Source organism: Arachis hypogaea, chromosome 18 (assembly GCF_003086295.3).
Source record: "Arachis hypogaea cultivar Tifrunner chromosome 18, arahy.Tifrunner.gnm2.J5K5, whole genome shotgun sequence".
Taxonomy (NCBI): Eukaryota; Viridiplantae; Streptophyta; class Magnoliopsida; order Fabales; family Fabaceae; genus Arachis; species Arachis hypogaea.
In genome coordinates, this window is record NC_092053.1 from 118,407,703 (window position 1) to 118,432,178 (window position 24,476).

At 28.4% G+C, this 24,476-nt stretch overlaps 1 protein-coding gene across 2 annotated transcripts; it reads right to left on the bottom strand.

Annotated features, from left to right (window-relative positions):
- Positions 1–1,522: 1,522 nt before the first annotated feature.
- On the bottom strand, positions 1,523–15,368 carry LOC112771258 (naringenin 8-dimethylallyltransferase 2, chloroplastic). Of its 2 annotated transcripts, XM_072224024.1 has the most exons (13): positions 15,181–15,368; positions 13,905–13,952; positions 10,940–11,238; positions 10,297–10,383; positions 9,212–9,286; positions 8,162–8,245; positions 7,906–7,995; positions 6,335–6,436; positions 4,454–4,549; positions 3,232–3,303; positions 2,904–2,999; positions 2,501–2,608; positions 1,523–1,778 (listed from the first exon to the last, which is right to left on the bottom strand). In XM_072224024.1, exons 1-13 carry the CDS (start codon positions 15,236–15,238, stop codon positions 1,737–1,739), a joined length of 1,257 nt encoding a protein of 418 aa, XP_072080125.1. In that variant the 5' UTR covers positions 15,239–15,368; the 3' UTR covers positions 1,523–1,736. The 2 variants fall into 2 exon arrangements, with proteins under 2 accessions (XP_072080125.1, XP_025671725.1); XM_025815940.3 differs by lacking the exon at positions 4,454–4,549 and having other exon boundaries at positions 15,181–15,367.
- Positions 15,369–24,476: the final 9,108 nt, after the last annotated feature.

Consider the following 24,476-nt stretch of genomic DNA (forward strand, 5'->3'; position numbering starts at 1 on the left):
TTCCATTTCTTGTCCACAGATGGTGAGCATGACCAAGTGACGTCATGTCAAGAAGTTGTCTTCTGAGAGTTTTTCTAAGAGAGTGACTATAAATGGTTTATTTTGATTTTGTGTTGTTGCATTCATAATTGGAGGTGTAGGATCTAATGATGGTGTAGGGTTATCCTCCAAAGATTCAACGTCATCAGCCATGAACCGATTGGGCTTTTGATACCATATGAGACTTGTTGAAGAAAGTGAGTAAAAAGGCTTGTGGTGAGAAACCGAGAAGCAAAAAAACAAAGGCAAAATAGAAAAAAGAGAAAAAGATGAGAAAGAATTTGATGTAACTTAAAAAACGTGTTATTAAAAGAAATTTTTTTTCTACATAATTATACATTGAACCTTACTATTTTATAACCAAGGATAACTAACTCCAAGCTAGGGGTGGCAATAGATAGGGTAGGATAGGGTTTGGAGTCAACTTTAACCCTACCCGCGGGTTGAGATTTTTATATAAACTCAACCCTACCCTACCCGTGGGTTGAAAATATCTCAATCCTAATCCTACCCACTCTTAACCCGCGGGTACCCAACCTTACCCGCGTGTTACAAAAAAAGATGCAACATTATTATATAATTTGATGATAATTTAAAATAGAACTGCCTTTTATGTAAAAAAAAAATATTAAATTATCAATTAATGATATTTTTTAATGACTAAGAATCTTTTGCATTTAGTGAGAGGTCTTTGGTTCAACATCCACTTAAAACATATTTTTATATAAGTATATAACATATACATATATAGGGTGCGGGTTGGTCGAGTAGGGTTGAGACACAACCCGCACCCGACCCATACCCGTACCCTACCCTACCCGCTGCGAATCGAGTTGGCAATCCTATCCGACCGAGTGAAATCAAATTGGGTATCCGCAGATAAGATACATGTTGCCACCCCTACTCCTAGCTAATTCTAAATGTTGCTATTTTATAGCAAAAAATAACTAATTTTAGCAAATATATCTCACATACGCTCTTCTTTAACTAGTACCCATAAGAAAAATAACAAATAGTCTTATTAATAGGCAGGTTATCAATGACATATAATTAAAAATTAATTTTAATTGATTTATATTTACCAACGGCCTAACCATCGTTATGTTATATGAATTGATAATATTTTACACGTCGAATAGTGTGAAAATGATGCTAATGTATAATTCTATAGATATCGCCGTCTGTAGTAGTGTTTTTAAATTAATTCTATAAATATTTTATTCTTTTTAAAATCACATTCAAATATTCATTTAGAATATAATTAAATAATTTTAAACATAAAGAGATATTTTATTCTTTTAATTAATACTAATCTTAAAATACTATTTTTAAAAATATTAAAAAATTCTTTAACCCTTTTTCAAAAATTAATTAAAAAAATATTTTAGTCTTGTGTGATGATTAATTTGAAGTGAATTTTAATATTAAAGAACATATTATGTATTTTTAAAATAAAAATAAAAAATATATATTTTGATATGAATTATATAATTCACATGTCAGTTTCTCATTAAGTCATATATTTATTATACCAATACATTTTTATTTTTGCCTACGGAAACACCTATTATATCTATCTTATGAAAACAGTAATTTACTTGAACAAAAATATATAATAAAGTTGCACGAAGATTCATCTACTTGAAACGTATGAAAAATGCTGCACCATTTATTAAATCCACAATCTCACTAGTTCTTCAACGAACAAAGAGTACAAGGACACTTTCCACAGTTACAAGCTGCAAACAAAAAATATGAAAACGATAAATCTCATAACTCTAGTCTTCATAAGCATAATAGTTTTATCCATACAGTCGTTTAATTGAGAAAGAATTGAAATAAATTAAGTCAAGAAACAAATCCAAAGTTTCGAAAATCAGATCAGTATAAAAGTTAAAAAATTTAAAAATTTAACCGAAATTCAGCTAGGGTAGTTGAATTGAAATAACAAAATAATATATATAGTAGTTAAAATATAAGAAGTTAATTTTAAAATTAGCTTTTGGTTTTATTGGATCAAACACAAACGATCTTTAATTTTTTTAACATGGAAAAAAATGGAGCCACTCCATTTACATAATCAACTTATTGTACAAAATTCAATAACAAGCAAAATGCATTCGCCTATAAAATAATACCTCATACTGTTTTATATATTAAGAGCTTGTTTAGAAATTATTTAATATAAAATAAAAAAAAATAATTTATTTTTATTTAAAATTTAATTTCATAATTTAAAATTATTATAATATATTAATAGAATAGAATTTAAGTTTAAAAAATGTGTGAATAGATTTAAAAATCAGATTTTTTATTTAATTTACAAATAAAAAAATTAAAATTAAAATTCTCAAAAAAATTCAAATATTCATTTTTAATTATTTCAAAAAAAAAAAAAACAACTCTTGAGAATTCTAATTTTTAGCATTTCAAACAAACTCTAAATAAATTTATTACTTACCTTAAACATAAACATATGAAAGGACTGCAACGAATCTTTGCTTGATAAATCTACCGAATTAACAGCATAATTCCAAACGTATAAAACCATGATGACATGTGTCAAAACCTAATAAATTAAAAATTACAACAAATTTAAGATATTAATAAATTGAATAAAAGAATTAGAGTAAAATGCCTTATTTTCTATAAAAATGGTCTAAACCCCAAAATAGTTTATTCGAAATAATATCACTATCATTGAAACTTTTGGAATAGATTAATATACATTGTGAATTTTCATTAGTTTTTCTATGTAAAAATTTGCGAAGAGAGAGGCGAACTATAAACTGAGGCACATTTTTTATTACTACACACTAATAATTAATTATAATAATCTATATATGCAAATATCACGTTATTACCGTAACAATTTTGCTCCATAAAACAGGAGATAATGCTCCCATTGTGATAGCAATTCCATAAGCCATTTGAATAAGTGATATACATAGCCAGAATACCTAGAAAAAGATAAATAATGAATACATCTGGTAAGGAAAATGTTTGGTAACAAAAAAATATTAGCAAAAAACAGCCATAACTTTTCTTATTTAGCTTTTATTAATTGTCGCGACAATTAATGAATGCTAAATAAAAAAAGTTTCGGCTGTTTTTTTTGTCTACCTAGCATTGCCCGATATATAATATGCCAAAACCTCATATTTAGAAAATACAGGAAAGAAAAATAATTACCTGCTTAACACCCAACCGTATTGCCAAAGTTTTTAAGCCTGCTGCCTTATCTCCTTCAACATCCCCTAAATCCTATTTCTCACCAAAGTGTTAAATCTTGTGTATAAATACATCTAATAAAAAAGTATTAAAGTTAATGTTTTTTAAGATTATTGTTACATATACAAATATTTTTTATAATGATTAAGTCCAAGTCTAACCAAGTTAACTTAGTTATTGACTAACTAAATAAAAATTACTCACACAAAATATATGTGAATCGAACACTTTTTTTTTCTTTTTTTTTCAGTTTTTTTTATTTTGACTTTTTTTTTTTGAGATATAAAAGAAGAAAGAAGAGAGGAAAAAGAGGAGGAAGAATAAGAAAAAAGAATTTTTGTATTATTATTTATAAAGTTATGTATTTTTTTTTAAATTTATGTTTTTATTTTTAAATATAAAAAGTAGAAAAATTTTATAAACAAATAAAAAATCAAATAAATATATAAAATTAGACACAAAAATTTGTGAAGTTGAATACAAAATAACTACATAGACAAAATATAAGAGAAGAAACAAAAATATTAAACAAAAAATTGCAAAATTCTATAAAAAAAAAAATGAAAAACGCATACGTTATTGTGAAGCAAAACACAAAATAATTATATGGACAAAAAAAAAGAAAGAAGAATGAAGAGGAGAAAAAAGAGCAGCAAGAGAAAAAAAAAATGCAGAATTTATGTGCTAGTTTTTGTTTTATTTTTTATAAAAATTATAAACTTTTATAAAAAATAAAACAACAACACAAAAAATTTTAATTGTGAGATAAAGAATTTTTACTATAAAAATATTAAATTTTTTTTCTACTGTTGCAATTTTTTCTTCTTTATTGTTCTTGTTTTTTTCTCTTTGTTTTTCATTTATTTTATTTTTTCTTTTCTTATTTTTGATTTTTTTGAGAAAGAGAAAAAAAGAGAAACATATCAATAAAAGAAGAGGAGAAAAGAAGAACAGAAGAAGATGCAGAAAAAAAATAAAGAGAAGGGAGAAGAAGAAAACGCAGACAAAAAAAAAGAGAAAAGAAAGGTAGACGAAAGGTGCGTACAAAAAAGAAAAAAAAAAAAGTAGTAGAAGAACAAGAATGTATATGTAGAGTGTAGACATACGTATAATCTGACTTTGTTGGAGTATAAAAATGCTTATCGGTCTTACTGTGTAGTATTTCTATTGTAAAAAATTTTACCTTTGATATAGATATTACTGTGTAGAGACAACCTATGACGAAACAACCAACAAGCATAGATCTTGAAAAGGTAGCTGCCTTTTTGAGCACAAAGGTCTGGTCATCGCACGTATTTGAAACAAAAAATTGCATTAGACTTCATGAAATTTGCATTAATCAAAACTAAATAAAAGTAGTCTTTTGCTCACTAGTCCGCTTAAGCAAGTGTCGGGGGTTCGAATCCCGCCTTGTGCATGCAGCAACCCATTGGCCAGCGGCAAACCCTTAAATGGAGCTCAGTACCGCGACGGATTAGTCCTTGACCTGCCGGGTTGGGGGATACCGTGGGAAACCAAAAAAAAAAAAATAAAAGTAGTCTTTTAGAACCCATATTAAAAGTCACTAAAGTTTATGTCATGAACTTTATTAAGACAGCCTAGAATTTTGGTTAACGATGTTGTCTATTTAATAATTATACATTCCAATATTTAATATGTGATAACAACTTCGATGTATGAATTCATATTTTAAGAAGCAATTGAATAATGTATTAAAGATTTTATTTTTATGTATTATTAATTAGTATAATTACATAAAATATCGAATAATATTATTACACCAATAAAAATAACAAAATATTATTTGCACACTAAATATTAACTACTAAATTAATCACTATATATTTGTGTATAAATAATTTAAATATATATGTAGTTTAATTCATTTTTAATGCGTATTTTATATTTTAACGTGTATTTTATAATAGTGGTTGATTTTAGTAGTTAAGTTTAATGTATATCTTATAAAAATAATTATTGTTTAAACATGCATACTACTTAATTTATTTAAACACATTAACTCAACTGCATAATAGTATAAATTTTTTTACATTATTGGATCAAAATTGAACTAATTTATTAATGTATTTGTAAACACATCCATTTTTTTTTTTTTTGGTCTTGAAATTTGTTTTGTTTATATTTCATAGATACGAACCCTTGTATGTTTTTTGTCTTGGAACCTCTGTTTTTTTATGTCCGGAGGAACGTTTTTCTGTTATTTCATTTTAGCTGGATTTGAGGATGCAGTTTGAGGCCCAAATGATAGACAATAGATAGATATTATCATATTACTATCAAATCCAACTTGCGTTATGGCTAAACTATCAAATGATACTTGAAAATTCATATTATTTACAAAAATAACTTCGAAAATATAAATAATAAATAAAATTTTAAATAATTAAAAATATGATAAAAATATCATTGTTTTTCTAAGTTTCAAATAAATTTTATATTTAGCAAATTATTCGGCCATGTTTGATTTGAATTTTTATAGAAATATTTGAATAATTGTTTAATGTCTATATAAAAAATCAAAATATATCTCTAAACTTTTTTATTATTTTAAAAAATAAACTTTTTGTCATTGAGAAAAAAAAATTAGTTGCAATAAAATCACAAATTTTAAGATGAAAATTCTCATTTGTTTAATGATATTTGTAAAAAAATTGAAACAAAATTTACTTTCTAAAATATTTTTGATAATATATATATTTATTTGTTATTTTTTTAAATTTTTTTAAAAACTTATGTGTTATTTGTATTTTTTGAAATTATTTTTTATAATGATATAAACTTACGAATATCATTTTAATAGTTTATGCTTGAGTAATAAATAAACTTGTGGCAGCAGACTTCTCCTAAGCTTATTAATTAGTGTTTTGCTATCAATTATTTTGGTAATTTTTTTTGTATATCTATTAAGTAAATATTATTTTTTCTTATTTACCAAAATTCTTTTTTGCATAACATTGATTGTTATTTTTATGTATATAAAGGCTAATACGTGACCATACAAAATAATATATCTCAAAAAAATTTTAGTTTAGTGGGACAATACCTTCATGTGTAGAAAAGGTCCTATATGAAAGGATGCCAACGGAGACATTGCATTCGATAGTACTGCGAGAAATGTAGATCTCTTCCATCTTAATAAAGGCAACTGAAAAGTATATATAGATATAAAAAAGTTACAATTTACAAACATAAATCAACACACAAAATGTCGGTGTAGACCATTATAGTCAACGGAGGGAGGGAGGGAGGGGAAGAGAGAGACAGAGAAAGAACAACTTTTTTTTTTTTTTTTTGGGTGTGTTGACAGAGAACAACTTAACATACATATATAAGATTCTTTTTAGAAAAAGAAATATATAAAATTATGATAAAAAAATATATATTATAATATCATATGAAAGAAATTTGTCATTGACTCTAGTAGAATTCATGGTAATAACTTAAGAATAAACTAGATATTAAAATATTATTTGTGTTACGTGATAGTTTTTTTATGTAAATCAAGGTATATATTACTTATTTATAAAAATAGTTAAATAATAAATACTTAATATTTCTATCATTAAAAAAATATCAATTAATATTCATTTAATTAATAGACAAATATTTTAGTATATATTCTCTAACACAATTCGAAAAAAATTAACATTAATTCTCAATTATGGGTTGGATATAACTTCGACTTAAACATGAAAGGAGATCATTAGATCAATAACATAATGAAAAAGCATATTTTCAAGGGCATCAAAATAATTTGACCTAGCTTAGTTGCATCTAAATGCCTCAAATGGGTATTTCTGGTGTTTCTATCTATTGTCAAGGAAATTTCCTTAATCAGGATCACACCATGGCCCATGTTAAAAATTATTATCTTTAATTTTATTTTTGTTTTAATCCATTTTGGATTTGACCACTGAGGAAGCTTGAGAAAATTTTTTTTTGGGAGGCCAAAGATTTTCTTGTAACATAAAATATATCATGATAACAAAATTAAATTAAAATTTGGTTAAAAATTTTTTTTATTCAATAAATATATTAAAAATTCAATTTTTAATTTCCTTAGAAATCTTTATAAGCATAATATTTATTAATTAAATTCATTAAATTATAGAATATCTATCTCAATATTATTTTAAAAAGAATTTATATTAATAAATTGGGACAACAAGCTAAGTATTTTAAAAATTGATTTTTTAATTTTTTTTAAAAGAGGAATGTTAGGGGCCAGCAATTTTAGTGTTTTGTAACCATCAATTGACCATCAATAGTGTTTTTAATAGTGTGAGATTACATCTAATGATAAAAGATCACTCACTTTTGTTTTGGGATAATGCTAGGTAGACAAAAAAAACAGCCAGAACTTGCCTTATTTAACATTAATTAATTATCGCAACAATTAATGAATGCTAAATAAGGTAAATTATGGCTGTTTTTGGCCGATTTTCTTTGGTTACCAAATATTTCCGTTGTTTTGATAGTTAAATATTGGACAAAAAAATACATAAGTTACTGACCCTAAACTTCTCCTTTATTAAATACTTGGGAGTCATAGTCCTTCCTCCTTAATCCGTTACTTATATTTATAAGCAGAACATAAAATTTAAAGAAACTCACATTAATTGAATATGCAGCCATTAGGCCTGCAGCAACAATAATACTCCAAATTAATGGCTTTGATCCTACCATCCATGCAAGTCCAAGACTCTGCACAAAAGCATTAAGAATAAGCCTTTTCTCCCTAATAATATCTTTTTGAAAGATTATTTTATTCAATCTTTGAATATTTTTTAATGTACTAACAACGAATATATATATGATTTATGATAAATAACAAGAAGTTGTTGAAAGTGATGATCTATATTTAAGATACCGTAAGCAGAGACGATGCCACAAGTATAACTCCAAATGTGAAGGAATATTCTCCGGTTGCTAAAGGAAGATCTGGTTTATTAATCTACACAAAATTTATAACAAAGGTAAAAATAAATAAATAATAAAAAAACAAAATATGCAACTTAACAAGCAATAAGGTTAAAATAATACTTTATTTATGACTATACGTTCGGGGGTACTCAAAAATACTGAATTTATCTAAAGTGAACCAAAATAGAACCAAGCCATTTTAAAGAAATAGGTTTTTTAAAGTAAAAAACTGAATTGAAACCACGTTTTTTCATAAAAACAAAATTATAAAAACCAGTGTTGTGATTTGATTTTGGTTTCAAATAAAACAAAACTGATTTTATAAAATAGTGTCTTTTTCTTTTTGAAAAATCGTGAATCGTTCTACAGTTTGATCATACTAATCGCATCAGTCAATTCAATTGTTTGAATCGATTTTGGCCTAATATCTCGGTCGACTGCGTCGGACAATTAGATCAACCAAGACGATTGAATAACTTACGCTGATTGTTTCGATTGGTCGATCACTCATGAGTTAAATCAGTTATTTATATATAAACCCACTAAAACTAATTTTTATGTGTTGAAAACTATTTTTATATATATAAATCACTTTAAACTGGTTTTTAAATTTAAAACTGATTTTATTTATATAAATTATTGTGAATTAGTGCACCATATATATATACTATAAACGGATTTAAAATCAATTTACTATATATATGAAAAAGTAATTTAATATAATTTTTAAATTATTTAAAATAGTTTGGTGCAGATGAGTTTATAAACATCACTACAAACACCTCTACTATATGTTAACCAAGACAATTAATGAATGTAACTTTATATGTATATATATTGAACAAATGCTTATTAGAGATGATAAAAAAAAAAAAAAAAAAAACACACAACTAATTAGCTCAAAATGTGTACGCAAAAGTAGTATATTTGTGTTCACCTAGTCTATTCAAGCAATGAAAATTGAACTTATGGTTGACTTTTAGTAATAAGTACATACCTTGTCTATTTCAACGTCAGATACTTGATTCACTCCCATGATAAATTGAAACGTGAAGAAGAAAGGTACCATATACTGAAACATGAGGGAAAATTTGACATTATTAAACTATTTAAAAAAAAAATACAGAAACCACCTTTTGGTCAGTTAATATTAGTTAACAAAAATTATTATTTTAGTTTTATTTTTAAAAAGTTTAAAATTTAGAATTAGAATTTAAAATTTTTTAAAGTTAAGGATTTAAAATTGGAGTTTATTATTTAGAATAAAAAATATAATTTTAAAAAGTTGACTGATATTTTACTGAAAAAATTTGACTTTCTAATTAAACTTTTTCAGAAAAGTAAAACTACACATTATAAAATAGAAAAAAAAAAACCAATTTTTAGGCAGGATATGGAAAACAAATAGGGATTAGGAATTACTTCAAAGTTCAAACAAAATATCATACAAGACCAAATGTTGTTACAGATGTTGATAGAAGGATGTGATGCAAATAAAATCTCTTTAAACATTAAGAATAAAAATAAAATATTAGGAACAAAATAAAAAACAATGGTAAACACTTGCAACAAGACCAAACGTCATCTCAAAGCTTAACACATAATAATACATTTTCTACCACGGAGAAATAGATACATAATGCCTAGAAATCATTGTGATTTTTAAATTATACAAAGGGTAAGTAATTTGAAATAAATCAATTTATACAAGACTAACAAATAAATTAATTTTAAAATAATTAATTTGAAGTTTCTAATAATCCTAAAAGCAAGAAATACAAACATACTTGAAATTTGTTACTACCATATAAATTCAAATTTATGTTATTTATTGGGCAGAATATTCATCTCTCTTAACTTTAAATATGTTTTGAAATTTTTATAAACCTATTATTTTTATATTAATAACAGAAAATTAGCACTTTTCTATAATAAAAAGATGCATGTAATGTACTATTAAATTTATTTCTTTTGTTCTTTCTCTACTCATTGAATAATATCTATTATGAAATTAGTTAAAATACAATTATAATTATAAAATTCATATTAAATAAATTGTCTAAGTTGTTAATTAGAGCCCACCTGCAAGATTCCTTTTACAAGTAATATTGGAGATATCTCTGAAAAATTATCCACAGCAAGAAATGATGAAGAAAGTCCTGCTGGTATCTGTTCAAAACAAATAAAATTGACAATTGATAATAATGACAAATTTTTATTTAGGGTGTGTTTGATTGAAAGGTAAAAGTAAAATAAATAATTCAATATATATAAATATTACACAATGCTACCTCAACCAGACACACCATTAAATATTAATAATATAGAAAAGAATAAAATGAAATGATTTAGTTCTTAATGTTTAACTCAAGTTTTAACTTTGCCCTTAATATTTGAAACGTTTTATTTTTATTCTCAAATATTTTATTTTTTTTATTTTAATTTTTTGGTTGAAAATAAAATTTTTTTACTAAAAATATTATTTTTTATTATAATTTTTTTAAATAACAATAAAAATATAATTATATGTAATAATTATAGTGACTATTGTAGTAATTTGAGAACAAAAATGACAGAATAATAATAAAAAAAAGATAACAATAGAAAAAAAATTTTGAAATAAAATATTTAGAATAAAATAGAACGTTTTAAATATCAGAAATAAAATTAAAATTTAAATTAAATGTTAAACATTAAAACAATATAAATTAAGAATGAGACTAACCATCATGCCAAAGAATGCATAAAATCTGCTAAACTTGAGAAAAACAAGCAGTGCCCTTTTAATAGACTCTAGAGAGTCGTTTTGTGATTTTTCATGAGCTTGTGGTTCAGATTCATGTGATTGTGCAGAAGATGTTGCATTTATTAAGGATCTTTTGTCAATTTTATGATGAGTTGTAGATCCTCCTTCAGTGCCTTTATAATGGAGCTTTGAAATGTTGTGCTGCAAACATGTCTTCATACTCTGCTCTTTTGTGACATTCCTGTTACTCTGCCATAAAGCTCTTGTTTCATAAGAACCTGGCAAGTCAAATTAATTTTCGTATTAGCACTGGCCTTAAGAATTGAGACCCTAATTAACTATTCATCTACTGAGACAATTAATAATAGATAGTTGTTTCAACTGTAGTGCACTAGTCACATATATATGACATCTTGTGCAACTTCCATTGTAATAATGATATTATCATTTTAACTTTCTATGACAAAACAATTGTTAAAAGGTTAAAATTGTAAGCATATTTTTATCCCATATCATATTGCAAGCAGTGACCTACTTACATTAATAGCCGGATTTTGTTTTAATAAAAAATAAAATTCCATGTTTACACTTAGGTTTGGATAAGAGGTGGGGGTGTTGGTGGTGCAGTTAGGTAGCAGTGACACTCATGAAGGAGACACAGAGAGAGAATGATGACTAACGATAATGATAATGATATGTATATATGCTAAGAGTAAAATTGGAAAAACCAGTTAATCAAACAAAAAATTAAGAATAGAGATAGAATTAAAATAATTATTTTTTTTAAATATTAAAAAAAGTCAATTTTATTCTAATTTTTAAAATATATATCAATATAAATATAAGATTTAATTTATTTATTTAAAAAATTCCATTAATTATTTAAAGATGCATATCTGATATTTGAAAGTTACGCAAGACTATAAGTTGAAAAATCAAAATTCATACTAATTTGACTAATTTTACATTCATTTTAGTTATATTAGTCTTTAAAAGATAAAATACAAGTTAAATTGGTCTTTCCATTAGTTAGATGATGACGTATCACGTTAAGTACCACGTGTCACTAAATGATTGGTTGACGTGTCAGGTCAGTGTTACCTAGCATGCCACGTGTCACTTGACATGTAAGAAAGATATTTATAATCAAAATAGTCCATGAAAATCCAAACGTAAATCATTTTTATCCCTAAAATTTTAAAAATTAATCAAATTAGTTCTTATATAATTTTTTTATTTTTTTCATAATATTAAATTTAAAATATTTTTTTATAATACTAATTTTAATATTATTTTTAAACCTTAATAAACAAAATTCTCTTTACATAAAATAATAAAAATAATTAAATTATTATAAAATTATTTTGTCATTTGTATTTTAAAATTTTACATTTTTAAATTGTAAGTTTTTTCTACAGTGAAATTTTTTATTTAAATGAGATTATCAAATTATTGTTGATTATATATTTAAAAATTTAATATTTTAAATTTCACTAAATAATATTTTAAATTTCACTAAATAATATAATTTCACTAAAAATAATTTAATTTTTTGTCACCCGCTAGCACGATATTGTCCGCTTTGGCACACAAGGTCTCACGATTTTGCCTTTACGATAGGGATGATAGCCGAAGCCCCCACACTCACTCGTCAAAACGCGTCATGCTAGGGAGAGGTATCCACACCCTTATAAGACATGTTTTGTTCCCCTCCCCAACAATATCGTGCTAGCGGGTGGTTTGGGCTGTTACAGATGGTATTAGAGCCGAAGCCCGGATCGATATGCCAGTGAGGGCGCTGGGCTTCCTTAGTGGGTGGATTATAAGGTCCCACATCGGTTGGGGAGGGGAACGAAGCATGCCTTATAAGGGTGTGGATACCTCTCCCTAGCATGACGCGTTTTAACGAGTGAGTGTGGGGGGTTTCGGCTATCATCCCTATCGTAAAGGCAAAATCGTGAAACCTTGTGTGCCAAAGCGGACAATATCGTGCTAGCGGATGACAAAAAATTAAAGATTTCCATTTCACTACTATATACCTCAGAATGGCTTACAGGAAATACAAAATATGTTTTAAACATATTGAGTTTTATTATATAAATTGGTTTTTAAATTATTGAATTCTATCATATAAATTAAACAATAATATAAATTAAAATTTTTAAAAATTTAAATTTTAAAATAACTACTATATTATTTAATGAAATTTAAAATATTAAATTTTTAAATATATAATTAACAATAATTTGATAAACTCATTTAAATAAAAAAATTTTACTATAAAAAAATTTACAATTTAAAAATATAAAATTTTAAATTACAAATAAAAAAATAATTTTATAATAATTTTATTATTTTATGTAAAGAAAATTTTATTTATTAAAGTCTAAAAATAATATTAAAATTAGTACTATCAAAAAATATTTTAAATTTAATATTATGAAAAAATAAAAAAATTATATAAGGACTAATTTGATTAATTTTTAAAATTTTAGGAATGAAAATGACTTAGATTTGGACTTTCAGAAACTATTATGATTATAAAATATATTTCTTACATGTCAAGCGACACGTGGCGTGCCAGGTGTCACTGACCTGACACGTCAACCAATTATCTGGTGATATGTGACACTTAACGTGACACGTAATCATCTAACTGACGAAAGGATCAATTTGAATTATGTTTTATCTTTTAAGGACTAATATGACTAAAAAAATCATTTGAGAACTAATTTAAAAAATTAGTAATCTTTCAGGATGAATTTGACTATTAACTCAATAACTAATATATGGATAGATACACATGTATGTCTGGATGATCTTTTTTAGAGTCTAATTTTTATTTTATTAAAATATTTAATGTTAGGTTTATATTAAAATTAATTATAAATATTTTATTAACTAGTATCAGTAATACACAGAATAGGAAGAGAGAGAGCCATACTTGCATAGTAATATGTGGCGAATTTCTTACTCTTCCAGCAACTTCCACCTGACAATTTCACTATTGTTAACAAGCAAATACGAAGAGAGAAAAATTTACTAATAGTTATAATTTCAAGATTGCATCAATAATAAAAATTCCGCAGCCATGATTTGTTATTTATCTGAAACTCTTTCTTTCCTTCATTTATAATTTGAGATTGTAGTTTTATTTGAGTAAATATCCCACTCGTCCCTGACAATTACTTCAAAAAGACAACGAAGTATTCAAGAAAAAAAACATCTAATTCAATTTTTGATCTTTTTTTTTGGAAATTGATTAGTTCTTATACCAAAAAAATAATATTAACTTTTTTTTTTGACACAGGAACTTCGTTGTCTTTTCGAAATAATTGTCAGGACTATTTTGAATTTTTCTCGTTTTATTTTGTCTGTTTCAATTATTACTATATTTTATTGAGTAATACTGAGAAATTAAAATAATAATTTAATTAAAATATTATATTTAATTTAATATAATTTTATATATGTAATATTTATAGTTATATATTTATTATGTATTTATTATAACAATAATTAATAAATACAAAAAAAAAACAAAAAAAGATAAATTATGATTATTTTTTACACTAAAATATTAAAACTAAGTTTTCAATTTTTCATGTCTCCAATGTTATTTTTTTATTTTCATCATTAGTAAAATCCCTGAATATTTATGAAATTAAAATGCAGATTTGATGGGTTATGTAAATTAAAAAAAAAGAAATATTAAGAGGCCAATAAATATTTTTTTTTTATCAATATTAGCTAACATTTTGAATCAATGCCGTAATTTTATACTATTAAAATTTAAAATTTATAATTTAGAATTAAATCTTTAATGTTTATCATTAGTCAAATATTAGTAAAGATAATAAATTTTATTAGTGATATAACTTTATTTGATATACAAAAAAAGGGTCCATTATTGGTCGCGTCATATATAAGTGTTGCTCTACGTGAAACTTAGTTGAAAACTTGAAATCTTATCAAATTGGTAGAAGCCTTTTAACAATTTTTGTTTTTCATAATCAAAATCCAAAGCTAAAATGATTGGTTACGGACTAAGGTAATTATTATCATCTCCCAAACATTCTTGGATGCATGATGTATTATATTGCTTTGTGACCATTCTTGTGTACAAAAGAAGACAATTCACTCATTAAATGGAAAATAATAGCATTATTATCATAATTAATTCAAAAGAGAAGAAGTAGAAGAAGGAAGAAGATGTGTACCAACAGTGTTGATGGAAGAAGTTGATCTGGGAATTGAGACCAAATGCCCGAAAGCCATTAGAAATGAAATCAGCTAATTAGTGTTATTTGAAATTGAAGTTGCAATTAGAGCATCAAATCATTAAGTAATAACTAATTTTCTAACAAGTTGCTATCCACCGGAGTTTTATTTCTAAAAGTTTTCTTTCTTCCAACGGCGTATATACTATATATATGCTTGTACTAAATTATTGTTTTTTTTCTTCAACTTTTACTAACTCAACGACGACTATAGCACGCAGCTATACTAGTGTTTTTTTTTTTTTAAAAAAAAGAGAAAACACAAAGAACCACGCTTTTTTTTAACAAACCTAAATAATATGATAAAAAAACAAGTTAATTTTAATTTTAAAAATTAAATTTTGAATTAATTAAATATAATTTTTATTAGTGAACCTGAAATACAATTCGTTGTTCACGTTCGTATCTCTCGTTGTCATCTAGTAAGATTATTTTTTAAATACTAATTATACATTAAAATAAGTTATAATTATTTAATTTATTTTTAATACATGTTTTGAATTTTAATATGTATTTTATATTAATGATTGATATAATTTTTTTTCTCTTTTCTAAATTTAGTAGTCTTCGACAATAAATTTTTCTTTTTTTTTTTTCGGTCACCAACACTTGTCTTACAAGAAATCCTATTTTGTCCATGGGGATGTTGAATTTCCTTTCTCATTATTTCCTGTTCTCTAGCAAAATTTAATCTTTGTTCTTTATTTGAGCATTTGTATTGTACCATTTAAAAAATAATTTCGCTACGTTACCAACAGCATTTTTGTCAACTTTTGCCAACTCTTATTTATAACTGTGTTTAATGAAAGTGTCTTTGTGGATGTGTCTAATAAAAATATTTTTTTAATTGCTGTGTTTAATAGAAGTGTCTTTATAAATATATTTTCTGGATGTGTCTCTTTATATATGTGTTTAAAATATAATAATTAATTATTGTTAACAATAAGTTAGCAGATAATATATTGGTATCCTATACTTTTCCTTTAAAAAAATAGATATATAAATGATTAGTCTCATTTTTTAAATTGTAATGCAAGATTCATAGTCTGAATTCTAATGCATGAACTACGTACTTATGCGAGAATTGACTCAATGCGGTTTACTAAATATTATCCATAAATAATTAATAAATTTATCCCTGGATTGACTTATTATTTACATTTTTTTTTTATCGAAGATATGGAGACTCGAACCAGCAACCTCTTAATTGAGTATGGGGAAACTATGCCATTTGAGCTATTGCTTTTTGGCGACTTATTATTTACATTAAAAATTAAGAAGCACACTTATTTATTATTGTATATATCTTTTCACTACACCACATCCGGCAGATAGCAGCGGTTATGTATAGGATTAGCAGCGGTTTTTAACCGCTGCCAAATGGATAGCAGCGGTTGATAAATCCGCTGAAAGATAGTGTGCGGCTAAACCCTTAGCAGCGGTTATTAGTAACCGCTGGAACAACCGCTACTAAATGGTATTTTGCAGCGAAATTATTTTGCAGCGGTTTCATCCGCTGCTAAATCGTCAAAATATGATTTAAGGGAGATTGAAGCGGTTGTCAACCGCTGCAAAATACCATACGTTTACTAATCCTGTTATGAATATAGCAGCGGAATTAAAACCGCTGCCAAATGTTGAGTAACACTTTTTTTTAAAAAAAATACCAGAATTTATAATAGAAAATGACAACTCTTTTATTTTTTATATGTTCATCCACTTAACTGCATTAATTTATTCAAATAACCAACAATCAATCCAAAAACAACACACGAAACAAAACATAATTAATAAATGCAAAGGTGAATCATTATAACGATAATTTGCATCCATTATTGTAAACTACAAATAAAGTCAACAAAATAAAAAACTACAAATAAATATCTCAAAAGTCATTACGAAAGTAAATAATAAAAGAGTATAAAGATTCCAACACTGATAAGTCAAATCATTAGTGTCCACACATCATCTTGCATGGGATGAGGTTGGTGCACTTCTCAAAGAATCCAAATCCGCAGCTATTTCAGGTGGCAAATGACCTCCTTGTTGCTGGATTACGTATGTCAACAAATCTCCCATTGTCTGTATTTTTGCCTTCCCTTCAGCTGCCTCTGTCTCCATTATCTGTCTCTTTGCCTTTTCCTCTGCTGCCTCTGCCTCCATTCTCTGTCTCTTTGTCTTTTCCTCTGCTGCTGCTGCCTTGAGTTCTGCTGCCTCCGCCTTGAGTTCTGCTGCTTCTGCCTTGAGTTTCACAATCTCCATTTGATACTCCTCAATCTGTACACCGTAGTCCGACTGCTCTGGAATATTACGAAAACACCGACTCGGACATGTACCAATACCAAGTCCACGAACTCTTCCTGGGTGCTCCTTTCCAAGCACTTGTGCAAGGGAATCATTCTGTGAAAATTCCTTGCTAGAGGGGTCTTGGCTCTCAACAAATTCAATTGCTTCCTGCAAACATGTGAGGTCCGGACTTACACTAATCTAAATTCAATAATAGTAATTGCAAAAGGAAATTTGAAAAAGTAATGAACATGATTTACCCCAACCAAACGCGCTTCTTCATTCATATACTTTCCATTCTTTTTTTTATGACTCATGGTCCATCCCTCTCCTCTCCCAATAGGCCTTCCCAGTCGTTGCTCCTATAACAATCATCAACACACATTTGTATTAAACACAACACTGTATTACCAGAAACACGTCAATATTGTTGAACTGAAATTAAATTAATTACTTCTTCGTGTCTCTTTCTTGCCATCGTTTTAGAACCTCCGGTATGTGTGTATTGTTGCTTTGAACGATTAACGGCATTTTTTCTACACTTCTCCTGCACAAAAAACGAAAAAAAATAAATGTTATCGGAATAAATTACTACACTATTAATGATTCTATAAATCAGCCTTGAGCGTACAACTTCAGGAAACAAAAAAAAATGATAAAGTGATGACCTTTTGGGTAGTAGTTTTTCCACTATCACAATAAATTCAGCATATTTAAAATCGCATACATTGAAATTTCAACTACATATTTGTTACCTGCGTGTCATCGTCCAATCGATATTGAAGAAACTTTTTCCAATGATTTGCCTCTATTCCTACTGGCTTACGCTTGATATTTTCCTCAAAAGTTAGTTCTTCGTCATAAACCTTATGGAACAAATGATTTCTTGAATTCCTCCAGCAGTTTCCTATTCTTTGTAAAATTTCCCGCTTTATCCACCCTCTTTTATCGTCCTCATAGTGGAAGACTCGCTACAAGTAGTTCAAATCAAAAGACAACATATAATAATTAACCACCTCAAAAAGACTTATGTATTACCAAAATACATACTTTATTACATCAACAATTCTCTACAACAAAACTCACAGAATTCAACTACAAGAAACCCAACATGCACTATCCTTCTCTATTTTACCAGACTAAAACAAATAAAATAGAAAACCAATTGTGTATTCACCTACTAACGGAGAGTTGCTGCATAAAAAAATAGCATCCCCATAGAAAGGAAACAATGAAATAATCTCTCAAGAAAAAATTAAAACCACATAATCGTTCAAAATTTCAAAGTTAGAATGGTAACATAATCAACTTGTGCGGATGTGTTCCAATTTTAATTTTGAAAGGCATTTTCATCTAACCGAAAATCATAAATAATAGCTAGTCACTCTCTAATTAATAGCAATAGGAGCAGCTTTAACATTCTCATGAGGTTTATAAGTTTCTTCATTATTGTTGTTATTATTATTACTACAATTATTAGTTACATTGCTATACACGAAGGATCAGATTAATTGGGGATTAAGCTGTATAATTATATAGTGCAATTTAAACTATACAAAAAATTCCTTAGAAATTTATCGAATATTCTACAAAAATTCGTATGGTCGATATCATGTGTGTGCGTCTTAACCTTTCCTTCTATTGTTCATTTAATATGTAAAAAAACAGCAATTTACACCGAGCATTGGTAGCGCCTTACTTTATCAAACAAAAGAGTAAACATTACCTTAACCTGGTCATACGCATGCTCCTTGGAAGCCTTACTCATTGTCTTCCAACTCTTTGCACAAATTGGTAATTGTTGAAAATCAGACCCCAATGTCCCCAAGAACCCGCTCAATAAGCCCGCTGCCTGACCAACTTATTGCAACTCTCTGTTATGGTGTAGAACAATCTTCTTTCCAGGAGGAAGTGCTAATGCCTCCTTAACAGTCAGCTCCATAGAAGAGATCACACCATTTTCTAACAGCAATGAACAAAATACAAATGTTAGTTTACTAAGAGAATATAATGCACGGAGAAGAATCATTACATTTACTAAGAAGCAAGCATCAGAAGAATACCTATGACATCAACAACCCAATAATTAGTGTCCTTTTTTTTGCGGTTTACATTGACTTGATGTTCAACTTCATGTGCGGCAAACATGTTGTCTAGATGGTCATCGAATGACTCGATCTCATCCGCCTCCGGGTTATAGTCTTCATCTTCTGAATGGTCATCTACACCTTCATGTGAATCCGGTGGATGCTTTCTATTTGTCGCAGGAGCTCGAGTGTCCCCAACGTCACTTGACGAAGCCATCCGTGTTTCATTGCGAGGTGGTCGAAAGGGTACAGCATTAACACGGGATTGTCGAGCACCGTTGCCGGAACGCGGAGGTGGAGGGGCTCTTGCACGTCGTTGTGCACTCGAAGTTTCTTCCCCCGTATCATGCGTTCCATCCGTTTGCTAAAAACAAAGTAGTTAGAACATCAATTCATTTCATTCGATTTTCCCACAAATTCTATTGAAGAAGTGTATACACTAAAAGGCAAATGAACATTCTAAAAAACTGGTGCGTTAAATAACTCACTGGAGTAGCGTGGGTTTGACTATTAGGGCCAGCTACAACTCCGGTTGCATTACTAATGGTGTACCGAGGTTTCCTTGGCATTTGATTATTCCTTAACACAACAAAAGGTCATTAGAGAACCAGCAATAGAACGACAATGGAAAACCAAATAGTGCACAATGACTATACCAATTATATCAATCAAGTTTCAGACAACATTTAAGACATTATATAGCAATTTTGTTGCTGAATAATAACAAATAAATGAAATTAAATAATCATTACAAGTCTGTTATCAACTTTCAAAGGTGCTAATAAAGTAGACAAACTCTGTGGTGTTAAAAATGAAATGGCAACAACTTTTCATCCCCAACAAACAAATGTCTAAGTAAGATGAGAAATTAATGTAACCTTAGCAAATCGAGCATTAGAGAAGTTGTTAAATAGAAACATTTGAGGTGTAAATATCTATTGTATTAAGTTTTCCCTAAACCAGTCATTGCCCAGTGTTGAGGCCGTAATCCAAAGATTGGGGGTAAGACTCATTAAAAATTGATACTTATTCAACCTATCTATAGCAACAACTTTTTCAGGTATCTCTAATTAATTTTGTAAATGTTGCAAACGTCTGAATGGTACGTAACAGGTCTATCTTGCATGTAAAGAAGCATATCATCAATAACCAAAGGGAGAAAAATTCAGTTTCATAACATTTAGGTATGGGTCACCATGGTTTGGATTTTCAAAACTCCAAACAAGATCCACTTTAGAACCAATTTTATGGTTCATCATACCAAACTGGAACCGGATTAAAAAGAGACACCGGTTTAAAACGGGTTTGAAGAAACAAAAACCTGTTTCATGTCGGGTTTAATATTTAAATCTGGTGTCATTTATTAACCTGATGTTAATTCCAGTTTTTTAATATCCAAATTAAAAATCCGATTTTAAATCTGGTTTTAAAATATCCAAATTTAAAATATGGTTTTATTTTTAACATCCAATTTTAAAACCAGAATTTAAAAAAAAAAAAACTCCATTTTTAATCAAAGTCTGATTTATTTATCCCTCCTGTCCAAACCAAAGGAACAACCAGAACCAACAAAAGCACAACAAAGCTTCTACTTAGCTTATAATTTTCATGTGGACAGAATTTAAAAAAAAAATAGATCAACATAAACAAAAAGGGACAGCAACATTTCAGATATCGAGGTAAACAAAAAGCATCAAAAGACGTAAACAAAAAAATGACCAGAACCGAAACACAAGGAACAATAGAATCTTCGAGTCAATGGATGAATGAATAACAACAAAATCATATCTTGTTCCTACAGGTAAAAACACAATCACAGTCAACGCAGATTAATGGTTGGAGAAAGAACTAAGTTTCAAAATCAGTTAATCAAAATGCAGCTCAACCTCAGAAATCCCAGCAGCAATATGTGAACAATATATCAGATAAGCGAACAAACTGCAATTCAAACTCAAGAATAGCATGATAGTATGATGAACATAAATGTAAACAGCAATGTTTACACACAATCCAATTGAATCGGTAAGCATATGGCAGCAAAATCAGTCACGTTATAGTGGATAAAAAGGATCACACAATCTCAATAATTACAGCAACAGCCATAAGTCCATTTTCAATATATAGGTCCAAAATATGAACTTCTCATGTAACCTATTCAGTAGAGATAGAAAAGTACTGTTCCATTTATAATAAGATTTTTTTTTTTGTGTCTCATTTATTGAGTTCAAACAATACAAAATAAAATTGAAAAGGGTTCCAATTCTGGGTTAGACTGAGGAAGAGTGTGTATGTTTTGTAAGACGGAAAAAAAAAGTTAGAGAGAGACAAATAGATAAAAGACATTAATAGATAAAAATAAATAAATAAATAAATAAATGGGGAAGGAGAAATTGGGCCACAAAAGTATTTGCCTCAAGTTAATTCGAAGATGAATGAAGAACTTTGAGAAGTTGGGCCCAAGTGTGTTCGCTCCAAAATCAAATAATTAACCAAATCAATAAAACTTAGTAAAATTAAACAGGAAAATGGACCAGAATCTGGAAGAATAGAACTAGAACAGGGCAAAAAGAAAAGAGACGGGGTGCTACAGCGGCGGTGGATGGAGGACGCTGATACAGGCAGCAGGCGCTGGTGTGCTTGAACTGTGTCGGACCTCCGTGGAAAGAAGAGAATCAAGGGCTCCTGCCTGTAGTGCTTGTGCTATAACTGCTTGGACTGCTTGTGCTCGAACTCCGTGAAAAGAATATAAAATAATTTTTGAAGGCACAATTTGGAGAATAAAAAATGATAACAACGTGACCCAGTGCTTATCTTTGTTGTTTCGAACTAAATGTTGCAGTAACAACAGAAAAACATTACGAAAAAGAGCTAATGCAAAAGACGAAAATCTGTTACATAGGAAAAATTCATCATCAAACTATTCATAAATTGCAGAAAGATATAAACAATATAAATTAATCACATAAGAGTGAAAAAGGAACAATGATGGACAAATTTATTCACCTTAAGTGACTGGGCAGAAATTATACAACCAAAAATCACGGTTTCAGAAGCACTTCAACCCTTTGGTTAAATTTAAGAGCCTTCTTCTCAATGATTAGAAGGACATGATTAATGTGCAGAGGAATAAAAGAAGAGTTCGTGCAAAATCAATCTGAAATAAGAAGTATAAACTGGTTCGGGGTGAAAGAGGCGCATAGTAGGTTATGAAGAGGGGAGACACTGCTATAATATTGGGTAGTTTTTGAAATCCTAACAACTTCATCTCAATCAGATTCATAGGCTTTTACCTAACTAGCTTTTTTTTATTTCAAATTTTGCTAAAACGTTGGGTGGTTTTATTGAAATCCTAACAACTTCATCTCAATCAGATTTTTAGGCTTTTACTTAACTAGCTTATTTAATTTCAAATTTTGCTAAAACGTTGGGTGATATTTTGAAATCCTAACAACTTCATCTCAATCAGATTTATAGGCTTTTACTTAACTAGCTTATTTGAATTCAAATTTAAATTTGTTTGTTATCTGAGTTGAGTAGCCCATTTCTCCTACTACTTAATTTAACCTTTTTATTTAATTAATTTAGCCTTCTATTTAATTATTTGTAACTGAAAAAAGGCTTCTGTTCAAAAATAGCCTGTAAATCCGGAGCATATAGGCAAATTCATTTTTTCTATTACTTATCTTCAAAATAGACTTGATAATATCTTATATTTTAAATGAGTTTGGTCGACTATATAATAACAGATTTCACTTAAGTATAATTGTAAACTCATTATCTCCACTCTACTTCTTTTTAAATTTTGGGTGCCAACAACAGTCGTCTGAGGGTTTCTTCAATTTCCAACTACACGTTCATCCAGGTACCACCATTTTCATTTTTAAACACTAGTCTCCTTTCCAGTTGTTAATATCAAGGTTTCGTTGTACTGGAAGGATCACATGTTGCGTCATAACCTTGATGTGATGCACATAGAGAAAAACATTTGTGACAATGTGGTCTTCACTATTTTAAACAATAGCGTCAAATCAAAAGATAATCTTAAAGCTCGCAAAGATTTACAAAGCATGGGCATAAGGCCTGAATTGTGGCCGGACGAAGGTGGTAAATATCATTCAGCAATCTTCACAATGTCGAATCCACAGAAGGATGTATTTCTGAAGACTCTACAGAACGTGGTCTTTCCAGATGGTTACTCGAGCAATATTGCTCGTTGTGTTGACATCCGGCAGCGCAAGTTGTATTGGTTGAAGAGTCACGACTGCCACATTCTAATGGAACAATTACTTCCAATATTGGTGAAGAATGCATTGCCAAGTCCGGTATCGAATGTGATTGCGAATCTGTCCTCATTTTTCCGAGAACTCTGTGGAAAAGCTATAAATCCTATGCAGCTTGGTGCCCTTCAGAATCATATTGTGCAAACTCTGTGTCAGATGGAAATGATATTTCCTCCATCCTTCTTCACTGTCATGGTTCACCTTACGGTGCACCTCGTTGATGAACTAAAACTTGGTGGCCCGGTACATTATCGGTGGATGTATCCAATAGAAAGGTTAGCGTGCTAATAAACTCATTTAAGAATCCTTTTTCCAATTTTCTTACGTGTATACTAAACGTTATGTCGGATTCATGTAAAAGGTACTTGGGACGATTGAAGCAATACGTGCGTAACAGGGCACAAGCTGAAGGCTCAATTGCGGAGGGCTATTTATCCGAGGAGATTTTGACATTCTGCTCCAGATATTTGGATAATACTGAGACTAGAATCAACCGTCCAACGCGAGTTAACGATCGACCTGTTGAGATAACAAACAATGCAGGATGTACTATGTTTCCTGAAATTGGAAAAGCTTCGGGGGC

Bases quoted from the DNA above. Each gene is read 5' to 3' on its own strand.
- LOC112771258 (XM_072224024.1), bottom strand. From the start codon at position 15,238: ATGGCTTTCGGGCATTTGGTCTCAATTCCCAGATCAACTTCTTCCATC. The intron at 4,550-6,334 runs GTATTGTCCCAC...TGCGATGACCAG, and splicing joins GACCTTTTCTACACATGAAG to ACCTTTGTGCTCAAAAAGGC. The intron at 3,304-4,453 runs GTAAAATTTTTT...GGTGAGAAATAG, and splicing joins CAGTAATATCTATATCAAAG to GATTTAGGGGATGTTGAAGG.